This window comes from Pteronotus mesoamericanus, unplaced genomic scaffold (assembly GCF_021234165.1).
Source record: "Pteronotus mesoamericanus isolate MK-2021 breed Mesoamerican mustached bat unplaced genomic scaffold, CSHL_Meso_final scaffold_167, whole genome shotgun sequence".
In the NCBI taxonomy this organism is placed as follows: Eukaryota; Metazoa; Chordata; class Mammalia; order Chiroptera; family Mormoopidae; genus Pteronotus; species Pteronotus mesoamericanus.
The window spans coordinates 6,027,380-6,053,910 of record NW_026555308.1 but is presented as its reverse complement, the minus strand read 5'-3'; the positions used below and the strand labels follow the sequence as shown (position 1 = coordinate 6,053,910).

Here is a 26,531-nt window from a genome sequence, read left to right as displayed (position 1 = left end):
ATTCAAGACTTGGTATCTTAAATATTAGGGCACTTGTTCTGCTTTCGTGTCAGATGTGCACTTGATAAACATCATGCATGTTAAAGAAATAAAAGGTGCGAGCTAACCCTACAGTCGCAGAGCAATGAGCCAGAGTATCCTTTTTCAATGGGGAATGAAATCTACTTTGCCCAGAACTAGGCATTAAAGTTGGGTTTTTTATTATGTCCCTTGTCATATTTGCATCCATCCAAAAACTCTTAAAAGAAGAATCTCCAGGCAGCCAACCTTTACTCTAAGTCAAATGTTAAGAATTTAGTTCTGTTCATTAAATCCACAGATACTCCCCACTAATGCTGGGATGGAATGGGTAAGTAGACTATGTTTTTAGACATGAATAATTTCCAAGCCTATCATAGCTTTGTCCTTGGTGAAACTGAGCCCAAAGAAATGGCAAGTTCATCTCTTCCCAAGGTAGATAGTGGAGATATTGTCCGAGTCATGATGTCTCATGAGGAAGCAACCCTATCATTTATTTTCTCTGGATTAATGGTGATTTCTGGCTGCTTCTATATTTCACCATGGTGCCTGGACGAGGTTATTAGTTGTTGCATACAACATCACAATAAAAACCTCTGACTCCTCATCACTGATTACAGGAGAATGTATACTGCAGGATGCAAATCAGACTTAGAACTCTCTAGCTTTAGTTTTGTGGGTTGTTTTTTTTTTAAAGATTTTATTTATTTACTTTTTTAAAGAGAGGGGAAGAGAAGGAGAAAGAGAGGGAGAGAAACATCAATATGTAAGAAATACATGGTTGCCTCTCACACACCCCCAAATGGGGACCCAGACTACAACCCAGGAATGTGCCCTGACTGGGAATCGAACTGGCGGCTTTTTGGTTTGTAGGCCAATGCTCAATCCACTGAGCCACACCAGCCATGGCTCTAACTACTGTTTTGCTTTGTCATTTAACAAAATTTTAGGCAGAATTAATTATTCTCCATAGCTGCATCTGACATCTCAGTGCCTGGGAATGAGTAAGGTATGCAGGAATATGTCATGATAATTTTGTATCTGCAATAGAGAGAAGAGCAAAGATGAGGCATACTGTTTATTTTAGCCATGGCATGGGATCCATGTCCCTCAACTTGGGATCATCCGTGGCCTTGTTTCAACAGTGTATAATCTGGGAGTTAATTTTCCACTTGATATTTAAATTACTAATTAGCAGGAGACCATTTGGCAAAATGGAAACACGGTGAACATATGCAAAGATATTCATACTGTAATCATAAAGACATCCTAACCACTATATACTCACAAAAAGAATCTAAAAGCCCCCATTTTTCCCTTGGTAAATATCTCACCCACATATTATAAATATCAAGAACTTACATAGAGGGAAAGACTCTGGGGAGCCCAGAGCAGGCATTGCAGAGGAGAAAGGCGGTACTTACGCCAAACATTTGTCGAAGGTCAGGATCCCGGAACCGGAAGGGGATGTTGGAGACATGCAGTCGCTTGGGCTGGGACTTGTTTTCTGTGTTTTCAGAAGGTTGTGTCTGGGGCTGGCCATCCGTGGGCGCTGCATCATCTGTCTGCTAAAAAATTGAGAGCAAAGCATAGAGACTCTGAGTGGGCCCCGAATACTCTTTTCCAAAATGCATTTACATCCCCTATATGGTAGGAAAATGCCAGAACAAAGGAATAAGGGCAGGAAAGAACTGCTGAGTTGTTTTCATTCATTCAACCAACGTTTGTTGAACTCTGAGTACCCATCATGGATCTGGGATTTAGCAGTGAGCAAAGCAAACATCCCTGTCCTCGTGAAGCATAATTCTCACAGGGGAAGACAGCCAATAAACTCGTTAATAAATAAATATGGAGCTGTCAGAAGAAGATAAGGGCTGAGAAGAAAATAAAGCAGAGTAAGGGGCTAGTTGGTGCTGGGGGATGGGGTAGGGGCAATCAGAGAAAAACGTCATCAACAAGGGGATAATACTCATAAAGGTGGGGGAGGATGTACCCCTTAATTAAGGCTGTTCAAAATCTTAAGATATGCCTACATAACTGTTGAGGCTTGGCAGAAAAAATATTAATAAATATACTAAAACATTTGAAAAAGCTGTTTGGTATTCTGTAGTCCAAATAACCATCTGATTGACTTAATTTTTTTTGAATGGTTTGAATTTTTTGTTTCTTGATTGTGTAGACCTATGCTCTCCATTGCAGTTTACTTCATGTGGTTATTTTAATGTATGCAAATTAAAATAAAATAAAATGTAAAATTCAGTTCTTCATTCACCCCAGCCAAATTTCAAGTGATCAATAACTACATGTGGCTAATGGCTGACATATTGAACAAGCAGATACAGAACATCTCTATCACTGCAGAACTTTTTGTTACAGTAGGTTGGTATAGAGAATGTTACATTATTAACATAACTCATCTGCCTCCCATTCCATCTCTCCCAAATAAGAGCCTGCATAACATGCTATTACACTGACATCATATATAGGCAGGAACTAGGAAAACAGTCCCAGTAGTATTTGGTATCGTTGTCGCCATTCCCATATTCTCAGTTCTAGAGTTTGAACATTTCAGAGATGCTTCATTTTTAGATACTTTCCCTGCAATTAGCAAATACTATGTACAGGCAGCAGTACATGCCATCCACATTAGGTATCTGCTTCTCTGAAACAAAGATGGAAATCCTATGTGGAAGCCCATCAAATTTATGAACAAGGAACTGTCCCCACCTACTTATAATCAATTTAGAAGCATATAACTGAGAAAAAACTATCAATACAGGCAGCCAGGTGTAAAATAATAAAGACAATTTTACAAAGTGAAATACATACATGCCAAAATAACATGAGCATAATTAACAACTTTCTCATCAACCCTTGTATTAACTGGCAGATTTCATTTATTATTTCATTATTCTCTGTTCTATTTACCCTGAATTGCATTTTGAAGTCAAGTCTTCCAGTTGACTGGCACACTACTTTGCAAGCTGGGTTCATATCAAAAGCCCTACCAGGTAACTTCTTCTACCTCCAAGTGCAATGTTATTATGGCAACAACTTGTTTATGCTTTCAAAATGAGTAAGAAAGAGGATGGTAATAGTTTTCTGCCTGGAAAATTAACAAAAATAATCTTGCATATCTTATAAGGCCCTGTGAAGATTGAACAAACTAACATATGCTTACTCAGCAGAGTTCTTGGCACATGGTATACATTGACATGGTCAATAAATGAAATGTAATACATTTTTAGAGTGTTGATTTTTTTTAAATGTTGAAAGAGAGGTGTAAAAAGCCTCTCTCATGAACCATAAAGGAAAAGGTCTCATTTGCTTATTAAATACCTCTTTACTGAGCAACTACTATACCCTAGCCATTAAAGTAAGTCCTCCAAATCACATGTAGTTCCCATTTTAGTACTAGACAAAGAGTTTAAGTCAGCTGCTATGTACACTATTAAGTTCTGGGAGGAGAGTGAATCACAGAGAGCTGAGTAAACTTAAATCAGGGGCACACAGCACAGCTGGAGGTTCCATAAGGCTTGTCAACTCTGTAGGTTAAGTCTTAAGTAAGAGATATCTAAGAGAAGAAGTTAAGGGGATCGACACTGTGATGGGGGTGGCAAACATATGCAAAGACTCAGAGAGGTAAAACCATATTCTAGAGTCAGGGGAGTACATGTGGACCTTACTGTCACTGGTCAGGGGGGCAGAGTATGAAGAAGGGGCAGGAGAGCACATTGTAGAGGGAGGTAGGGGGTTGGAATATGAAGAACACTGTGTGTAGAGCAAGAGTATAAATTTCCTTCTATAAGTTATAAGGAGCCACCTAAGGATTGTATCAGGGTGACAAGAACAGCTCATGAGCTATGGTAGACAAATGACAAATGCCTGTTTAATGGCTGGCTGACTCACTGACTGAATGGGTGAATGGATGATGAGCATACGAAAAAAAGTAAAGAATGAAGGAGTGCATGATCAACCTTGCCATCTTCAAGTGATTGTTGAAGAAAAATATTACAACATTAATACTCAGAAGAGGAACTGTGTTTTCTCTGCTGGTAGTGAGATTTGGTTACATGTTCATGAGATGCAAATGACCTTGAATCATGGAATTGTCATTTTTGGAGGGATCAGGGGTCTTAGTTCTCTTAAGTTTCCAGAAGCTGCAGCTCAGATGGAAACTTTCAGTCTAGCCTTTCCTTCCTGTTAGAAGTTGCTGTTCAAATGCAAATTACAACAAGCTCCTTCTTTTACCAAGAAAGAAAGTTAGATTTGGATTTGTACATAACTGCTGGATGTTTCAGCTTAGTAAACCTAATTAGGAATTACAGAGATTATGATTAAACATATTAAATGATTAATAGCATTACGCCGCTCATGTGAAAATTAAAATTAATCATCTTTAGTCAAACAGGACTTTGGAGAAATCTTTGTGTTGTTTCCTTTGATAAGAACATACAACACTCAATTAATCATTTTGTAGCTTGCACATGTATACAAATGCCTATAAATTGTTATGTAGGAATACTTGTGTGTTAAAAGTAGTTTTTAAAGATAACATGTAACTGTTTTATAAAAAAGGTGTTTCAGACATTGTGGGTGAATGGAAAAGAAAGGATGTCAGAAAGAACAATAGAAAAAATTTTTTCCAGACTGATCATGACTGGTTATGCAGTGTGATTTAACATAAAGGGCTAGATTGTGGTGAGGACCAAATGCAACAGGAAATGAACAAAATAGCTACTACACAGCCTCAAGCACATTTCAGGGTTAGAACTATGGAAATGATCCTTACTGATTCTCTTATTGAGTTCTCTGGGGTGTGAGCTTTCTCTTTCCCTTTTTCTGAGGACTTTCAGGAAAAATATATTCAGAGTATGCCTGTGCTTTACCTCCCCCTATTAGTCTTTTTAAAAATTACCACAAACTTTATGGCTTAATGTAATAGAAATTTATTCTCTCAAATCGTGGGGCCAAAAAACATACAAAGAAGTTGCCTTCAGGCCTATGCTTCCTCCTAGAAGGGAATCCTTCCTTGCTGCTTCCTACTTTGGTGGTCTCTTGACTGCATCTCTGCAACGTCAGTCTTCATGGTCATACGGCGTCCTTCTCTCTGTGCATCTGAGACTCAAATCTCCCTCTTCCTTTTCCTTCTGATGAGGACAATAGTCATTAGTTTTAGAGCTACCTCTAAATACAGGATGATCTTGTCTTGGGATCCTTAATCACATCTGTAAAGATCCTTTTTCCAAATAAGGTCATATCCATAGATTTATGAAGTCAGGACATCGGCATATTTTTTTTTTAAACCATCATTAAACCAAGACATGACATGCTTTTTTTTTTAAGCCACCATTAAACCCATGAGTTCCCTATAAACAAACCACAGGTGGATGTAGAATGAGTAGCTGACATCAAGGAGTGAATGCATTTCCTACCACATCAGGCAGCATGAGGCTCTCAAAAGCGTTGGCATCAAACCAGGTCCAGTGGAGAGGAGAATGTCCATTCCAGCTGGAGCTGCCCCAGGCTCCCTTCTGTCACACTGGTCACTTTAATGAGTTCCCGAAATAGACAGGAGGCTTGAGTCTTTCCTTTACAGCCCAGGCTCTGCATCAGCCCCTGGATGCAAGGAGGCTGGGCTGAAGAGCACTCTACCAGCCTCCCAAAGCCATCAACACTCTCTAAAGACAAGGACTTGTCTGTAGGTCCCCTGAGCCTACCACTGTACATTACACAGATGGACCAAGCCATCACAGTATCCCTAAGAAGCTTGTTGAATCTTATGGCAGAAACAGAGTGAAATTCCTAAGGACAAAAATAGAATGATGTGAAAAAGATAAGAAACTTGCTCAGGGGACCACATGTCTAGAAAGTCTATTTCTGAAAGGCACGAACTAACTGTTTGATAGGTGCCTTCCCCAAGGCTGGTAAAAATTAATCGCTGAAAGAACTCTTGATTGACCCTATCTGATTCTTAGAAGTGATTTTGGCTCTAAAATGGGAGCCAGCTGAGTTGGAAATGAAGCTCATAACCAGGTTTGGGAGATCAGGTCTCTGCCCAGACATCACCCATCAGAGAAGTCGCCAGCGCCACTATCTAAACCAACTGCATCAGCATCTCTGCTCCCTTTGCCCACTTACTTTGTCTATAGCACATACTTCTTACCTGCATGTTATAGGCTTCTGTGAATTTTATAGTGTCTATCTTTTCTGCCAGAATATAAACTCTAGGAGAGCAGAGACTGTGGAACTGTTCACTGTTATATCCTTACCCCCAGAGCAGAGTTTCTCAAGGACAGAACTCTTGACATTGCATGCTGGTTAATTCTTTGATGTGGGCCTGTCCTGTGCACAGTAGGATTGCTGAAACATCCCTGGCCTCCATCTACTACATGCCAACAATATACTCCTGAGTTGGAACACCTAAAAATATCTTCTGAGGTCCAAATATCCCCTGGCAGGGAAGAGGGGCAAAATCGCAACAATTGAATCTGATGACCGAGAATACATGGTAAGTTCTCAAGTAAGTATCTGTGGCATAAATATATAGGTTTGGTTTTGCTGTAACTGAACTACATGACTGCTAAGTTCATGTCTCTGGGCCTTTGTCTGCATGTGCATAAAATAAGTTTATATCTGTCCTGGACTATTTAGAGTGGAGTAATGCCATCAGAGGCTTTGTGACAGTTAAGACCTATGCATAAACAAGGGGCATTAGCATTATCATCATCATTATTAATAGTATCAATAACCATGAGTTTGTGTTCTTTATTTCACAGGCCCATGGATGCCGAAGACTCTGGGAGGCAGCCTCCCCCTCATGCAGGAAGTGTTGCAGGAACCTACATGGATGGAAAGTCCATTAACCTCAAGAGGAGGGTGTCTACCAGTATTCTCGGAGTTTCCCAAATAAGCTCATTAGGATGGCAAAGGCAGCTTTGTGCTCTGGCCCAGTTCAAAGGCCCTATTAGGAGGCAGGATGTGTGGCAGAGAATTTTTCCTAATAAACAAACTCCCCAGATATCGGCATAGGTTATAAATGTTAAGAAAACACTACTGGCACTTTAATCTCCAGTAGATCACTTAGTGCTTCCACAAAGACCTTAATAAAGAACCGTGGGGCCGCCTCTGCTATAATCGTTCTTAATTCAATGAATAGCTCTGAGCAACCCAAGGGCTAATCCTGGTGAAATTGGATTTTGATATCGACCAATCCAGGGATGACTGTTGAAGGGAATACACACAGTCATGTAGAAGTCTGCGCCTCTCAGGTTCTGGTCCCTCCCCATGGTGTCCTCTCTCTCAGCCTGTGTAGACACACCTTCGAGCCATGTCATCTCCTGGGGATGACCGTGTATTCCGGAGTGGAAGCACAGGTGAGAAATTTTGTAGCCGGACAACTCTGAGTTACACTTGTCTGTCACTTATAAGCCCAGCTCCTAAAACCCTTCAGAGCTTCAGTTTCCTCAGCAGCAAGCAAGGATAAAAGATTTCTATCACAGAGCTGGGTATGGTTCCAAGTTCCTGGTAGGTGATCTGTTACAAGGATGGATGAGTAAAATGTGGTGAAGTTGTCAGTGGAAATTACAATTCAACGAAAAAATAGATATTTAGAAGCACAGTGTTAAGTGTCTGTGTGTGGGGGGGATGATTAGGAATAAAACAAGAATTGTATGAAATTATATTTGATGATGGAAAGCAAATTATGCCAGCCCAAAATACACATCTTTGGTTTAAGGATTATTTTGAGCTGATTATTTTTGAGAAACAACAGACACAGAGTAAAACAAAGTAAAAGTTTGCCTTTTGTGAGGGACATTTACATTTATAAGGGAGATCTCCATTTGTAAGGATGTCTTCCTTGGACCAAACAAGAATTGGACCCTAAATCACAAGAAAGTCCTATCAATGGAGAAGGCAGAACTAAAGTCTGTATAACAACCTTACCCTTTTTAACTGTGTTTTTCCCAGTGACTTTTCATAAGTGCCCACCTTTCAACATCTTTCATCTTTAGCCACGAGGATTTACACAGTTTTCCTGAATATCTCCCTGGCAGAGAGGAGGTATACATGTTAAACTTCTACTGCTTTTCTCATGTTGCAGGGGGAAAGAGAGGTGTGCCAGCTAAGATCCTGAAACAGTAGAGGGAATTATTTTTTTCTTCCCTACATGATAAAATTTAAAAATACATGTAGAGAAGAAAAAAAAAAAAACACATGCAGTCACAACACAGCACTGGATACAGTTCAAGGATGCTCGATCAACACATGAGAGCGGTCCTGTCCAATAAAATAAAATGGAAGCCACATGTGCAATTAAAAAATTTCTAGAAGCCATATTTCAAAATAGTAAAAAAAAAAAAAAGTGGAGTTAATTTTAAGAATATATTTTAATTAAATTTATCAAAAATATTATTTCAAAATGTTATCAATATAAACAATATTTTACATCCTTTTTAATTATTTTGTACCACGTCTTCAAAATTTTGCCTATAACTTGCACTCATGGCTCATCATCTCAATATGGAAATTAAATTTTCATCGGAAATACCTGACCTATATTTAGGGTCTTTTTTTTAAAGATTTTATTTACCAAGAGAGAAGGGAAGTGAGGAAGAAAGAGAGGGAGAGAGGGAGAGAAACATCAATGTGAGCGAGAAGCACCTATCTGTTGCCTCTGGTGCTTGCCCTGACTAGGGATTAACCCACGCAATCTAGAAATGTGCTCTTGTAACGGGGCACATCCAGGGCCCCCACCAGGGGATGTTTGTGACAGGGTCTGGAGATTGGGGTGTCCAAGAAAAATATATTCTCCCCACCCTAGGGCGGGCCACCATGGGGGATGGCAGCCCTGAGCAGGGCCATTGAGAGTTATTTTGCATGTCAATGACAGGATAGTGTCCTTCCTCATATGCAAAGAGGGTTATTTTGCATATCACCAAGGCTAATCAGGAAGGTTTGAAAGACTTAATATAGAAGGTAACTGGAGAGTAAAGAGAAGAGATGGGGGTCTGCAGAAGAGACAAAGGCACACAGACTCTGGGAGGAACAGTGTGAAGACCATGCGGGAAGAAAGAGGGGAGAAAGGACTCCTGCTAGTGGGCCAGGAGAAGGTGCCACATAGTTATGGATTAAGAGCTGGAGATCGTGGTGACGCAGTGGATGGTGCTGAGACCCGCGGGAGGCCTGCCTAGCCGAGCCCCAGACTTCTGTTCTTTTTTCTTTTGAAGGAAGGTACCCCTGACTGGCCTGATTGACCTAACTGGGCAAAGCGGGGGAAGGCAGGACAGTGTGTGTGCTGGTGGTTGTTTTAAGGGGCTTTTGAAGTTTAAGGGCGACATTTAGCCATTAATCAAACCTGTGTAACTTTTGAATAAATAGTTCCTTTCCTTTTCACCAAACTCTGCCATTCAGAGCCATAATTCCAAGGGCAGCGGGCAAAGGACCTACAACCAAGGGACCCTGCGGAAGGGGGGTGTCATTGTTTTGGTAATAGCAACTGGGCACCCCCGTCCCCCCCACAACGGTTCCATTTGTTCTGTAACACCCTGACCAGGAATCAAACACATGACCTCTTACTTTCCAGGATGACACCCAACCAACTGAGCCATACTGACAGGGTCAGGGGTGTATTTAGGTTTTTTAAAAAATTGATAGTTAAAGATCTAAGATTTTCAAAATATAGCTAAAAGTTTTCTAATAAATGAATTAAGTATCAGTGTTCAAGTTTAAATTAAAGTAGAATCAAACTAAATACTCCCATCAGCCATACATCAAGGGCACAGAAGATACCTGTGGCTGGCAAAGTAGTGGCCCTTAGCATTGCCATCGTCCTGACCTCCAGAGCTGGTGAATACGAGTATGTTACTGTACATGACAAAGGGGGATTAAGGTTGCAGATGGAATTAAGGTGGCTAATCAATTGACATTAAAATAAGGAGATGATCCAGCATTATCCAGTGAGTCCAGTGTAGTCACAAGCATCTTCCTAAGTGGAAGGGCTGGGTGTGGGGGCAGAACAGCAGCCGTGTGGGAGAGGTGTGACATGAGGACGCCACCCACCACTACTCGCTTCCAAGTTGGAGGAAGCGGACCATGAGGCAAAAAATGAGGACGGCCTCTGGGAGCCAGAAAAGGCAAAGGAAAGGGTCCTATCCAGAGCCGACATAGAGAGAGATCATCATGAAGACACCTTGAAACTGGCCTGGTGAGAATCCTGCCAGATTTCTGATATCCAGGGACTGTAAGGTAACACATTTGTGTTGTGTAGGTCACTAAGTTTGTGGTAATTTGTTATGACAGCAACAGAAAGTGATGTGCTACCTCATTAGGAAGCATAGGTATGCTTCGACTCTTAGCACTCCAGAAAGTTCTATTGGACATTGCCGCTTTTTGGTGGTGATGTCTTGGGGGGATGGGAATGAAGAATGGGTTTAAAGGGAAGAAGATAAAGAAAGAGGAAGAAAGAGAAAGAAAATACCTTCCATTGGCCAATGGTGGTAGGGTGTTTCAAAATGAGGAATCTGATTATTTGGAAGTCAGTTCTATGTACCTAAGTTTTTTTGTTGTTTTTAATTATCACCTGAGGATATGTTCATTGATTTTAGAGAAAGAGGAAAGGGGTGGGAGAGAGGGAGAGAAGGAGAAAGAGAGAGAGAAGAGAGAAATATTGATCAGTTGCCTCCCATAGATGCCCTGACCGGGGATTGAACCTGCAACCTTTTAGTGTATGGATCAATGCTCCAGCCGTCTGGGCCACCTGGCCAGGGCATACCTAAGTTTTAAGTAAAAACAGACAAAAAAACAAACAAAAACAATCATGGAATACATTTGGGCTATAACTTCCTTACAAAGTATTGTGAGAATTAAAGGTAATATATACCACATACATAGGATGGGGTCTGTCACACAGTTGGTTCTACCAGTGGCAGCTGCTACTTTTGTTGCTGTCATTATTGTTATTGTTATTGTTATTGTTGGTATTTCTCTTTAGCCTGTAGACAAATGTTTCTTAATCTATTTCTGTGCTCATGGACACACTGAAATTTTTATGAAAGCTGTAGACTCACTCACTCCCTGGGAAGAAAATGCACATACACCTTAATTTTGCATGAAATTTCAGGAAGTTTACAAACTCCCTGCCAGAAGTGTAGACATCCATGAACCCATGAATAAGCACCACTATTACTGAAGGACATTTGCCATCCCCAATTCTGAGTTGAAACATCTGATGCTCCTACATTCTACCATCCACTGACAGCTTATATGCCAAGTGTGGAGCTACCTAAAGGACCTAGGATAGGGGCTTGAAAATAAAACCATGCTGAGGTCCTATTGTGAACCAAGCATCTAGCTAGGTGTTTTTCATACTTTATCCTACCATAACAATTTGGAAAGATGAGGCTCAGAGAGGTTAAGTGACCTGTCCAACGTCACAGCATAAAGATAGCAGAGCCAGGACTGAACCTGGGATATGTAACTCCATATCCTGACTCTTTTCAGCCTTCAGTGGCCTCTCAGGGTCAAGGTAAAGATGCTGTGGGAGGCAACTACAAAACATTCTTGGAGATGAGTAAATATTCACTGCCATTCTGTGTGTGCTCTAGGTCTGGACTGGAAACAGAATGAGCTCTGAGCATAGGGCCTTGTTACAATCAGCCAACAGAAAACTAAGCAAACCAGTCTGCTTCAGATGCCTCCTTAGAGCTTCTAGGGTCCTGTGTTCACCTCTGTCAAATGCTTATTAACCACAGATTTTTAAAAATTATCAGTTTACTTACCTCTCTGTCCCACTAGAATATGACCATGCCAGACAGACTACATTGAATGCCTTTTTGAAGTCTTTTACCATGGTACACAGTAGGCACTCAGCAAATCTTTATTGCAACATTCCAGGAAACCTCTCTGGGTCCAACTCCTTTGTCTACGAGCATTGCCAATTCTGCCATCCAGATACGGAAATCCAACACCAAAGATGCGATGCTAACATAGCACAGTTTCCTGCCAGTCCGCCTATTGAATATGCAGCATCTTTCCTCTCCTACAGGCTTAATTCTCTCCATGTACAGAGCTCTTGATAGTGATAAATAAAAAGTGTACTTTTGGAGAGCCAGCTGCTTCTTCCTCCTCCACCAATTTTCTCAGAGAGAAAGCTTGTGAGTGTCTTTGAGGCATTATTTGATTAAGTTGACAATATTATGTGAGCAATGGTTGAGTACCACTGCGATGAACTTTGGACCAAATTGATTTGTGTAACGAACACTTGCTCTGTCTCTTCTTGCAGCCTCAATAGCGGTCTTGATTTAGCCAGTAATGCCAAGAGCCAAGTGAATTTACGGGGCCCACAGTCCCTCTCTCTCAATCTGCAGAGAATAGTAGGAGCAAAGCATGGACTGGCATAATTCAATACATTGTACTATAAGCTCAGAAAATAATATCACAGAGCTCTGCAATATACCTATTTGATTTGATTTGTAAACCTGATAAAAAAGCAATCGAGAAAAGTTCAGGGGGAAAATATATATGTTCTAAGCAAAAATGTAACTATATTGAATGTGTTCAAGGAACCAAAGAAAGGGGTAGGGGGGGCAGAGAAAATCATGCATACTAAATCAACTTCATACCCTGCGTTAGACAATATTGCACATTCTCCATTTAAAATGGAGCAAGATTGTGCAAAGTTATTTTCCATTAAAAATAATAATAATGGTAAGCCCAGGGAATGTGAATTAAAACCCACGTCTCGGGTTTGCTCACAATCCTACTTCAAAACAGGGCTTGTGCAGATTCACTCAGCTTCCTGCTTTTTCATTTTAGCTCTGTAGGCAAACAAATAAGTTAATCACACAGCTTTGGATGTAGTTAATGCCTCCTTCCTGGCTTGGTGGGGTTGATTCCACAGCCAGGTGACACAGATTTAAGAAAAACATTACATTTCCCTCATCTTGAATAAATTCAGTACTTTGCTGGAATGATGAGATTCCTCAGACAGGAATGAGGCTGACAGGCAGAGAATGGCTGACACGTTCTTTGGCTATATTTTTACTCTCTGAAAATATAGGATGATCATACAAGGAGCCAAGTGTTTAACACATAAGTAAAGGAGATGAACTGCCAAGGTGTCTGTATTAGTGTGCTCAGGCTGCTATAACAAAATATCATCAACTGGAGGGCTTAAAGCACAGACATTTATTTTTCATTGTCCTGAAGGCTGGGAAGCACAAGGTCAAGGTGTCTGCATATTTGGTTCCTTGGGAGAATTTCTTTCCTGCCTTGCTACCTCTTCACTAAGTCCTTACCTGGTGGAGGGAGAATGGTCTCTTTCAATCCTTCTTATAAGGATGCTATCCCATCATGAGGATCCTGCCTTCATGGCCTTATCTAACACTAATCCCTTCCCAAATTCTCCACCTCCAAATACCATCACATTGGGGTTAAACACATATGACATCAACACATAAAGGCATCAACACATGAGTTTGGGGGAGGGAAAACACAAACATTCAGTCCACACCAGTGTCCATACCAGAGCTTGCAAAGCACCTTTCCTTATTCCCAAGTGGTTTCACTGTGCTGGAAACCATATACTCTCTTATTTAATCATTCAAAATGTATTTATTAAGCATCTACTATATATCAGTCCCTGGGGATATAGCAGGCATGTTTTGGGATTGGTATCTGTTTTTCAAAGAGCAGAATAAGAAGACTTCATAAGGTGCTCTTTCTCTGTCAAAGTTTTGGCTTTTAGTTCCAGGAATAAGAAGTTGGAAGTAACTATGACTAATAATAACAGTAAACATTTATAGAATCTGGAACCAAACTACCTGGGTTGTAATTTCAGCTCTACCACTTGCTAGCTGTGTGACCTTGAGGAATATATTTAAGTTCTCTGGGCTTCAGCTCTTTCATCTAGAAAAAAGGTATACTATTATTAGCACTACCCTCAAATGAGTCACTACAGGTAAGTACCCTTCCTGGCCCATAATTATTATGATCAACATCTAGATCACCTGGTAGCCATTTAAGAAACATGAATTGAAGCCCTTTGCAGGCATTATATTTTATTGCATCACCTGGTGACTCAGAGGAAGATTATCAATTGTCCCCATTTTATGATAAAAGAACTGAGGTTTAGAGGGGCTAAGAGCTTTTTCAGGATGCTCAGTCAGAAGATGGCAGGCAGTGTAGCAGAGTGGTTGAGAGTGTGCTGTTGTAACTTCCTGCATCCGATTCCTTCCTGACATCTAAAGAAGATGCAACAACTTTCTGGCCACTCTTGCTGGTACCCCTGCTCTTCCTGTTCAGGGGTGACTCTTAACAACTTTCTCCACACCCCAACTTCACCCTCTGGCTTTCTTTAATACTCAGCCCCACTCAGAAATAAAGGTCAATTTAAACATCAACTCAGTAAGAAAAAAAATGTTAATATAAGGTAGTGAACCCTCAAATCTATCCAGCTCAAAGACTTTTCTCCCCTAACATTATCACACAAGATTTCATTTAACCAAATGACAAATCTATACATTATGCTAATTTTCCAGGCCTAAGAAAATGGCCAAAAGCATAATTCAGTTGCAGAAAATTGGTGATGAAATTAAGCTGGTACTGATGTCAGGCTAGTCCATCTCAAAGCTTTCAAAGTCAGTAAGATTCAAACTCTCTTCTTAGTGTTACAGGCCTGCATCCTGATAGACTTGCAGTGGCTGGGGACATTTCCTGCCTCTTCACCCCTGCCATTCCCATCCTTTCAGTGTCTGTGGGAAGAGGCCCACTTGTGGGACCCTCTTCCTTCTCCCGCTTTGGGTCTTGTTCTTTTAGGGCTGGGGGCTGGGAGAAGGGAAAAAGGACCTGAGGAGGTGGAGGACATTCAGTGACGACAGATGCTTCCTGGTGGTGAGAAGCCAGTGCTTCTCTCCCTGCTTTCCCTCTCATTCTGCTTGAGTTCTTGTGCCCAGGTGGCTTCTGTGGGTGTGCTAGAGTCTAAGGTGGCCACATGCGTGGGTTACTTGTTACATCTATCAGCCATCCCATTACCTTCCATGGTTGCCTAGAGTCCTATGTCTTCAAGGGCAGTCCTCAATATTCCTGACTCTCCTTTTAGACCAGGGGTCCCTCCTTTGGCATCAGGCTTCCTAGAGAGCCTTGGAATGCCTGCCCTGTCCTCTGAGCTTGAAGTTCTTTCAAGAGCCTGGCAAACCCTAGGGAATGGATGATGGGTCCCCTAACACATGTCCCATGATAATTCTTTCTCATCCTACTATTTCAGAGAACACCAGCAAGGCTCCACCTTTATAAACCCCAGAAGAGAAGGAGGCTTGAGTCTCTGTATTAATTACATCCCCACACCCAACTCATTTAAGAAATGTGTCAAGCTCTCCCAAGAGCTTTACACTGCGTCCTGCTTTGATGGCATCATTAAAATGAGCCTCCTTGTTCCCTAGCTCAGGAAGCACCCAGCGTGAAAGAGACAGCAGCCTCCCCTTCCTGCCGGCACCCCACTCTCCCTCTCCTGGAGCGACACTTACCGTCTTCCCCACACCTGCCTCAGCCCCCAGTTTTCTTTAATCCACTGTCCAACTCAGAAATCAAGGCCAGTTTAAACATTAACTCAAAAAAAATTAATATTTTGTAGTGAGCCCTCAAACCCACCCAGCTCAAAGATTTTTTTTCCCCCCGAATGTATTATGCAAGATTTAATTTAACCAAATGGCACATCTACACATTATGCTAATTTTCTGGACCTGCAGAAACTGCTGAAAACATAATTTGGTTGCAGAAAATTGGTGATGAATTTTAGATGGAACTGATCTCAGCAAAATTCTCTGGATTTTCCTTACTAATTATTTCTTTATTTAAATGCTTGGAACAAAGAGACAAGCACTCTGAGGGTTTTGTTCTAGGACTACTGGGGTGTTTCCAGCATACACAGAGACATGTGTAGATTTCATTCTTTGTGAACATTAATATGTCTCTTCACAGACATTTGACATGTCTCATAAAGTACACAATTTCTCTAAATGGCTACATGACTTAGATCATTTCTGATTTCCAAATCCTAATCATTAGTAGGCTCATTTCTCTTGCACTGGTGGGTGGGGAGGGGTAAAACTATATGTTAGGAAATGAATATATAAGAAATAGAATGCAGAAATAGAAATGCCTGTAGTCCTTTCTAGTTTGCTCCTCACCCAGACAGCAATGAACTTTTTCTTAAAGGGCCGTATAGTAAATAGTTTGACTTTGCTGGCCATACTGTCTCCATTGCACCTAAAAGCAGCCATAGGCAATATGTAAACAAATGATGAGCATGTCTGTGTTTCAATAAAGCTTTATTTACAAGAAAAGGCAGTGGGCCAGATTTGGCTTGTGGGCCATAGTTTGCCATATTTCTTCTTAAGGGAACTAATACTCTAGGTCTATGCTGTAACTCATTCCCATTTAAAAAGGTTCCACTTACATAAAGAACATTTGCTAGATGTGAGGGGTAAAAGATGAATAAAACATATTCAGAGAGTCCTTGGGATCTCCCATTCATGCAGGGGAGAAACATAACGAACCATACAATCACAAGACTATGGGTGAGTCCTCCAACTGAAGGACCTTTGGGTACATAATTCAACAAGAGAGGACACATGGAAAACTTCTTAAAGAAAGTCTTATTCATGTAGAAACTTGGCAGTTGTATATTAACAGGGCTTACAGGCAAACCTTTTGAAGGTCTAAAGTCCAATTCTTAGAATGAGGACAGAGAAACATCCATGATTTCCTGGGGTTATTTCTCATCTAATTATGTTATTCACAGCTCTAATGAGAAGAGGGTAAGACTCAAATGGTAAGATTTGAGTGGTAGACACAATGCTGTGTGACAGTGAGCAAGTCACTTACCTTCTCAGAGCTTCCACTTCTTCATTTGTGAAATAATAATGGCAATACCAGTCTCTTCTTGAGTCAAAGAGAAACAAATAGGATCATACCCCCAAAGTGCTTTAGCTATTTCAAAAGTCAATTTTTTCCTTTTTGGAGTTACTCTACTGAAAAAAGCAAGATTTTCCCATATAGAAGATGAAAATATGGAAACCATTGTGGCAACTGGAAGACATGTAGTCAATGGAAGTCCAAGTCAGCAGACTTAAATTGCAGTCAAACTTTAGTCAGTTTCTTACTGTTTCATGTTTCTGGGATGAAATTCACTGCTCCTGAATAAATGAAGGCACTGAATTTTGTGGTCCTGAGGGAACCATGTGTCAGAACCCAAGGCTCTGTGACTCAGGAAGGGCAAGTGTGGGAGATGGGGTGAGGAACCCTGCATTGATAGTGGATGGTTCGTGGTCACCACTAGCAAAATTCAGGTCTGATGGTCTGAAAAGTAGACAGGTTTGCCTATGGTTGGAGGTGTAGAGAGATCTGCGTGTACTAAATCAATCTATTTCCAAGTATAACCTTGAGATTATCTCTAAGTCCCCTGGGGAAGCCTGTTGAAACACAGATTCCTGGGCCCGCCCCAAAACTAACCATTAATAACTATGGACCCAAGATTAATCATTTCGAATAATCCTTATGGGTAACTCTGATGTACTCTAACATCTTAAAAGCCACTGTTTTATACCCTAGGGAGGCAATAGTATAAGTTTATGATTTTGGACTGAGAACAACTGGGACTGGGCCACTAATACTTAGTTACCTGACCTTGGACATGTTACTTCACTTCTCTATACCTTACCTTCTATGGTTTTCAAATGGGAATTTGTAAATTCATTCGTTCAAAGAATATTGATTGACTACCTTCAATGTGACTGGATAAGAAACACAACACAAGAGGAGGATTAAAACAGTAATGTATGCAAAGTGCTTATCAATGATTTAGGGGATTTTGTAAGCACTGAGTAAACATTAGTCATGGATATCCATTAACTACTTTCCATATGCACCTTCCAAAAGCAAAACTACTCTTTAGAGGACAAATCCCAAGCCTTAGATGGATCTCTTGTGTGTCAGGGTTTACACAGAGCCACTGGACAGTCCTTGATTAGGGGGGCATGTTTTTTCCCTGAATTAAAACCTCTGCTAAAAAAGAAATGTTTATATTTTTAAGGTGGATGGAGTATGATGGGGGTAGAGGGTGGAGGCAGGTGATGTTTCAAATGGTTTCTCTACTGAATCAAGCAAGACCTCGGATGTGCCTGGATTTTTCTATGAGGTTATATATATGGATAGAGAGAGAGAGAGATGTATAATATATACATGATAATACAATCACAAGGTTGAATTCCAAGGCAGATGGAACATTCTGATGGGGAGGCTCACTGCTGACTGATTATTTGATGCTTTCGATCTTTTATATTGAATTTGAGATACAAGCCTACTTTTCCATTCATCCCTGCCCTGCAGCTTCCCCGACATTTGTTATCTTTGCCTAAACCTTTCAGGAAAGGCCTCTGAACCATCCTCCCATGCTGGCTGTGAGGGAAATAGGATTACTGCCTTATTCTTTAACATAGAGCAAAGCATACTTCATTGAAGGGCAAAATAAAATAAAATTTTGGACTATTTTTATTCAACTTACAGGAAAACTCTTTTAAGATGAGTAACAGTAGAGTTTATTTAGCATAACTGCCCATGAGCATTTACTAGGAATATGAACGCTATCTATATTCTTCAGATGCCTATCATATTTTATGTTCCTTTTATACACTTACTTCAATGTGCTTTACAAAAGGCTTATGGCACTGGCTCAGTAATTTCTCTAGAAATGCAGATTCCAGGGCTCTGGTGTTTTCAGTGCTGATTTTGGCAGTGCAGGGCAGCTTGAGGGGCACTGCAGCCTGCTCACGCCTACCTGTGAGAGCTGACTGTTTAAGTCAGGGACATGGTGAGCTTGTTGCCAAACACAGCCTTTAATAAAGTAAATGACATAAACCCACAATTACATATTTGGAATAAGTATTCAAAATTTATCATTTCCTAATTCTTTTACTATATTTTACTATTATCTATAGGCTCTTGAGGCTTTTCCTGGGTTTTGTACCTGAATGGTGAAGATACTGTGCAATAATGTGCTATGTCTTTGTCCAACTCTGTGTTCACTGACCAGGCTTTTGGTAGCTTGAAATTGGTCATGGAGAGTATTTACACCACGGAAATGGGTAAATGTTTCGAATCAGTCTTCCCCCTGGCCCAAGCTGTCTGTTAAACATTAACCAGCACATCATTGGTAGTAGCCAGCAATAAGCATTTGTAACAAGTATACCAACCAGGCAATTCTAATGAAAGTGATTTCTGACCCACAGTTTAAGAAAATGCTGACAAAGATTTAGAAAAGCCAGTCCCTGGAAGAGTCATATTCTGGTCATTTTTTCAGTTGCTTTAAAAACTATCCTCTGCAATAAGTCAGTGCCAAGTGCTGCTGAAGGGCAAAACTAAAATCAGACACATCTGGGTTTCAGATCTGGCCCCATGACTTCTGTGTTACGATTTGTAAATTAGTTAACCTCCTTGAAAATTCCATTCTCTCATCTGTAAAGTGGGTTTTTAATACTCGCTTTGCTGTCTCATAGTAAGCAATAAAGGAAGATTATATTATTAAGAGTGTAGCATTGAGTCTGGCTCCTGATAATTGTTCAATAAATGATAGGTGTTTGATGATGATGATGGTGGTGGTGATGATGATGGTGATGATGAATGTGATGTTGTGGTTTTATAGAGGCATTTAGGAGAAATCTCTTGAAATTATGAACGTAGTTGATGGATATTAAACTAACTTAATAATCTGAAGCTAAGAAGGTTCTAGAAAAAATAATTTATTGTCCATTTCAACTTCATTTAAACAATTTTATCCAAACAACAATCATTAATGCTAGTATTGTAAAGGCAGTTCATACTATTTTACCTTGATTATATCACTTATCCTCATATCACTTCCATGAAGTTGATGCTAAAATTATATGCATTTTATATACAAGGAAACTAAAGCTCAATAGCAGGTCCACATAGCTAGTAAATAAAAGAGTCGGTCCTAGAACTAAGGCCTCGAGCTTCTCAGGCGGTGCCCTCTCCCTGCTGTCACACAGCTTTCTTGGGAATGAAACGCTTTATCCATAAGGGATTGCTGAAGCTGAAAACAAAAATAGGCCTTTGAATGGGAAATTGAAAGTACAAGTTTCATATTAAATTGTTTAAGAACCACTCACAATATCCTAAAATAACCTATGACTTTTGTGGGAAATAATATGTTCCTTATAGTTATCTTGGATGTTATTGTCACCCCAGAGAAAGGTTTGGGTTAGATGAACAGCTCCACAGGGTACACCATTTCTAATCCTTGAGTACCATGGTTTTAATGAAAGGAGGCAAAGTATGTCTTTCTGGCCAACAGTGTGATGTAAAAGAGGATTGGATGAGCATCCCAAGATCCAGGTTTGAATCCCGACTCTGAGTTTTAGCAGAGAGCAGTATGACTTTGGGCAAAACTTGAGACTTCTCAGAGCCCTATAAATGGTTGTAATAATACTTAAATTTTAGGATGTCATGAGGATCCTACAGAATATGTATTGACATGCTTACACAGTGTCCAATTATTAAAGCAACCACCTATCTTTCTTCTTATAATTCAAAATTTAATATTTAGGTTCAACAACTATTCATCTGTGTGCTAGGTACAATTCTAGGAGATAGAAATGCATAGTGGAGAAAATACATGAAAACCCCTCCTCAAGTAGCTTAACTTGTAGTAGGGGAGGAAAATAAAATGCACTAACATCATAAATAAAAACATTGCAGGGTATGTTAGAAGCATGCACACCATGAGACAGACACAGCAATGAATGTGAGGATTGGGGGTTCTAGAAAGGGTTTGAAATTTTGAATGAAGAGTTATCGAGAAGGTAACATTTGAGCCAAAATTTGACAAAGGGGAATGAACCATGGGCACAGTTCAGGCAAAAATGGTCCAGAAAGAGGATCAGCCAGGGCAAAGGTCCTGCAATTGAAATGAAACTTAAGGGAAAGTGAAGCTGTTGCAGTGAGATCAAGGGGCACAGAATAGAAGATGATGTCAGAGAGATAAAGAGGGAGCAGGAACAGGTCATATAAGGCCTTGTAGGCTGCTGTAGGAACTTTACTTTTATTTTAAATCTTTTAAATTTTTGAAATAATTTTATAGAAGAGATGCAAAGATAATATATATACTTTACCCAGCTTCCCCTGAAGTTAACATCTTAGCTAACCATGTGCATTTATCCAAATGAAGAAGTTAATACTGATCTATTACTATTTATTTTTTTAATTTTATTTTTACTTTTGATTTTAGAGAGAGGGGAAGAGAGGGAGAAAAAGAGGAAGCGAAATATCCATGTAAGAGAGAAACATCAATTGGCTGCCCTTCCACATGCGCCTTACTGGGCACTGAACCCGTAACCCAGGCATGTGGCCTGACCAGGAATCGAACCAGTGACCTTTTGGTTTACTGGATGGCACCCAACCAATTGAGCCACACTGGACAAGGTGACATTGGTATATTATTATTATGTAAATTATGAGTTTAATTAAAATTTCCCTGTTTTTCCACTAATGCCATTTTTTTGTGTAGAATCCAATCTAAGATATCAAGTGGCATTTATGGTATTGTGGCTTTTACTCTGAGAGAAATAGGGGAGCCACTAGAGGGCTTTGAACAAAGGAGGGAGATAAAATGACTTATATTTTAACAGGCTTTCTGGGTGTTTTCTTTCTCTAATCTCAGCTGAGAGCAAGAGGATAGAAAGATTATATGAATTGTAATTTAATGGGCTCTGACTTAACCCCCACTTATGCTACCCATTAGAATAGCAAATGTCCTTTATCAGAGTTATACCAAAAGAAATGGCCAAAAACAATGATCAGGCATTTAACAAATAGAAAATGCTATGTAAATGCTAAATAATAAACATAATATTCATTTCCTTAGTGTTCAACTTGATTTTTATTACTGCAAATGCTAATTGTCCCAACATCTTGGATTTATGTTACTCCTTTCTCCCTAATAACCAAGTATTTTCAACTTCTATTTTCTTAATTGTCTAAACTAATAAGCTTGTCGGGTTAGAACATGGTGATAATGTGGTCAAAATTACAGGTTTTACGTCATGCATTTGGCTTAGAATAAAAAAGGGAAATAAAATAACACTCAGCAGCCATAAAAACTGTTCCAAATTGGGGGTTGTTTAGTTATAGGTGTTGGATGCTTGGTTTAAAAAGGGTGGAGTCTAAAAATGCCTGGATCACTCACCTGAATTCACTGACATTAAAAGTCGGCTGTTCACCTTTCAAGTTTCTGTGCTGTGATGTCCCCATATTCCTGATGAGGAAGCGGAGATCTAGAAGGGCTAAATCTATGTTACTCTTAACTATATGTTAGAATAGCTAATGACTAAGAGGTGAGCTTGCCCTGGTTGGTGTGGCTCAGTGGATTGAGTGCCGGCCTGTAAACCAAAGGGTCACTGGTTCGATTCCTAGTTCAGGGCACATGCCTGGGTTGTGGGCCGGGTCTCTAGTTGGGGGCACGCAAGAGACAATCACATATTAATGTGTGTGTGTGTGTGTGTGTGTGTGTGTGTGTGTGTCTTTTTCCCTCCCTTCCCCTTTCTCTAAAAATGAATAAAGAAAATCTTAAAATAAAAGAGCTGAGCACAAGAATTTGATTTTCTTAGTCCTGATCTTTTCTCTACCATGTACTGTGCAACCATGAGTGTGTTTGCTAACCTCTCTGTGCTCAGGTTGCAAATAAATAAAATGGGCTTTTGTATAAGGTATTCACAATATAGGATTGCTTTGAGGATAAAATAATGCACGGAAAGCACTTAGTATGGGACCTAGAATATAGTACTTGATGATTACCTGTTCTTGAGATGATAAAGATTCCTGTGACATTATTTCCCTGGCATTTTGTTTCTTTTAGCCTTATCTGAGAATACATCATACTAAATTAAAATTGTTAATTTGCCTATTATCCTAAGCTCTGAAAGAATAGGATCTGAGTCTTCTTTTCTTTATCCTCAGTGTCTAGCACAGAGCCTCACGTACATTGATGAATTTGGAGTAGAACTGGACTCTTCCAAAACACCTCCCTGACCAACAGCCTGGAATATAGCTGAGTTTGGATGTCACCATCTATCAGAAACTTTCTTGGCCTCCAGAACCAGCTTCCTTGGCTCAAGAATTCATGAAGATTGGATTGTGGCTGTCCAAGCATGCGGGCTGAGTCAACTAACTCCATCCTGCGATATGAATTCCTTTGCAGCTGGGGCTTATGACACAATTCCATCTGGGCAACACCCTACAGTATCTTCTGAAATGAGTTCTGCATCCTAACCCCTGATGCACTGGCCACTGGGAGACCTTCACTGGAATTGTGACTTTTGCCACATGCTTCTTCCTTTCCTTGTGAGTGAGTGTACACCAATGTTCACTCACTGCGGCACTTCTCCATCTTGTAAGTGTAATAGTCATGTATAATTGTTATGCAAGATTGTATGCTATCTAGACTATTATTTAAAAGTTGTAGATATTGAAAAACTAAGAAGGAAGGATGGAAGGGCAGAAGGAAAGAGGGAAGAAACGAAAGAAGGAAGGACGGGAGAGAGGAATGAAGGGAAGGCAGAAAGGGAAGGAGGGAAAGAGGGCTGTGTTCTTCCTGGAACGTCTTATTTGCTTGGTGAGAGGAAAGAGGGGATAAGTTAGAGAATATCTGAGAATAGTGGATAGGTCATGCAAAACCACAGCAGAAAGATGGGGCCTTGAAAATACTTGAGACATAAATCTTACAGGGTCATGAACTGTGGATTTCTCCTCTCTGCTTCTGAAGTGCATATTAAGAATAGACTTAAGGTTCAGTTCATATTTTGCCATAAAAAACATCATTACCAATTAACATTGACCTGCTGGTCACTCAGGTCATTGGTCCACTCAGGTCAGTCCTTCAGGTTCAACTCTGCAGCTTCTCTGAAGACACCCTGGTGCTTAAGAAAATACTTCTGGAAAATGTCTTCCAAAGTCTTTTCAACTTCTAATGCTGAAGTCCTACACCTCTAGATGCTAATGGAATATTCCCATTTTTAGTTTTTAAATCTCCTCTCACTGTAAAACAATGTCACAGACTATATAAATACTTATAGCTTCAGGTCAACGTTTTCATAGACAAGGAAATAAAGAAACATTCCTGAGAATAAGTAGTAAAATTCCACTCTGGAAAAAATAAAAGAGAGAGAGAGACTCAGAATAGAGAAGACAGTCTGGAAACAAAATTAAGGATCAAGGTGGAATAATTGTATAAAGATATTCCTACTGTGCTGACTTGGGAGTAAAAATGCAGAGATGAAATGGCTGATACATAGTGGAATAAAAATCTCACTAAGGAATTATAAGGAAAAGTGAAATCTTTACCCTGATCATCAGAGAGATTGGAGGAGAGCAGGATGTGGACACAGGACTTTTGCACATGCCATTTCTTCTGCACAGACATTCTTCCTAGGATTTGCCATAATGAAATAACAAGAACTGGGTTTACATTCCCACCTCATATCTCAAGAGAAATGATGCTCTCTTACAAAGTCTTTTTTGACCACACTATCTAAAAAAAGTATGTTGGTCATAAAACTGCAAAAAAAATAACAAGTACAAAATAAGCCTGGGTGTAAATTCTTTCACCCTGGTCAATTTTAAGTTATCAGTATGATGTCACTGAACAGAGTTGGAAAGAAATGCTCACAATTGGCTCTTGCCAGCCTGTTCAGACAACCCACTGTCCTGCCTAAAATGACCCCATTATTTATTTGTATATTGACTGTCTCTTCCCAGATTATGTAAACTCAGCAGAGTAGTGATCTTGCCTATCTCAATTGCTACTGCATCCCCAGCACCTAGTAGCAGATACCCAAAAAGAGCACCCTAAATATTCCAAACTTGGATCCCCTTCCTGCTCTGCAGATTGGGAACTCTCTCCACACAGTGAGCTGAGACCACTGGAAAATTCATCTAGGTATTTCCATTTGTTCAATATTTGGAATCCTTGTTGCTAATATATTGATTTTTTTTTCCAGTTAGGTAAGGTGGAAAAGAAAACCCAGTCCCTCTTATTTCATTATAGCTAAAAGTAGAGGTCCCCCAAGTATTTCTTGTTTGGATGAATGAGGATGTCTGAGTTTGAGTAAAGGGGGCAGTCACCGTGTTTACTGAGAATTTTAAAATGCAGGACAAGATCTAAAAACTCATCATCTGTGCCCTCCAGTGAGTCCAGAGGCATTGTACATGTTCTAAAAATTTCTAAGGCTTTCTACTTCTGTTAGGTCAGGATTAAAAATTGGAATCCTTTTTTGAGCACTGCTTGTTAATATGAAAAGCATCATTTAATTAGGACTAATATAAGATGTCCTACAGAGTGATAATTTAATAATCTGGCCGTTTTATTTATACAGTGCCTCCAGGCTCCTCATTAAAAATGGAAGAGACATTCAATGGGACAATGTGGCTTTGCTGCTACAAACATTCTAAGTGCTCTCAGATCATAAAGTCTACCCTCTGGGCATCGTAAGAGCCATCTCCCTGGCCTGGGAGTGGATATTTGTATCGCCAAATTAATCTTCATGGACAGGGGACTCCCACAAACCACTTGTTTACACTGGCACTTAGGGTATTCTCCAGTCCAGCTCTCTTCTCCCAAGAAAAAGATAAAAAGAGCCTTGGCCTGGTAGCTCAGTTGGTTAGAGTGTTGTCCTGATATGCCAAGGTTATAGGTTCGATCTCTGGTCAGGGCACATACAAGAAACAACCAATGAATGTATAAATAAGTGGAACAACTAATTGACATCTCTCTCTCTCTCTCTCTTTCCCACTCTAAAAATCAATAAATAAAATTTAAAGAGAAAGAAAAAAGACCCAAGAAAAGGTACCCTTACTGCTTAAAAACTCTCTGGTAGCTTCCTTTTGTTCTTGGAATTAAATTTAAACTCCTGGTTTGACTAGAAAGACCCCATTTTCAAACTCTTCTTTGCTCATTCACATCCTTGCAGCCCCGCTTTCCTCCTTTCACTCCTCAGCACCTCAAGAGTGTTGCCCAGCTCAAGGCCTTTGCATTTGTGCACTTCTCTCCCTAGAACCCTCTCCTTCCATTGTTTTCCCAACTGGATCCTCTCATCCTTAGTTATCCGCTTCAGTGTCACCTCTTCAGAGAATGCTCCCTGTCCACCCTGTAACACACAGCACCCTGCTGTCTGTTTCACTATCAAGGCTAGAAGGCAATTTGATGGCATTCTGTGATCCCCTGGAAGGTAAGCTCTGTGATGGCAGCAACTCTGTCTGCTTTGCTTAACATATGTCCAGAACCCATAGAGTTAGGTTCTTGAATACATCGTCAATAATTCAAGCATAATTAAGGGGGTCCTAACTGATAGTTGTGGCATGAAAATGCCATCATGCCTGGAATTCCCTCTCTTTTCCACCATTCTGCAGCCAGTCTTATGACTCAGAAGAGAGCTGAACATGGT

General features: G+C 40.2%; 1 protein-coding gene across 7 annotated transcripts in view; it reads right to left on the bottom strand.

Moving 5' to 3' along the window:
* RBFOX1 (RNA binding fox-1 homolog 1) overlaps nt 1–26,531 on the bottom strand; it is a 1,461,257-nt gene that overhangs the window by 122,157 nt on the left and 1,312,569 nt on the right. For all 7 annotated transcript variants that reach the window (XM_054589559.1, XM_054589558.1, XM_054589557.1 and 4 more), the window contains one exon: nt 1,443–1,586. In XM_054589559.1, the coding sequence (XP_054445534.1) occupies nt 1,443–1,586 (144 nt within the window). The remainder of the gene's footprint in view (nt 1–1,442; nt 1,587–26,531) is intronic.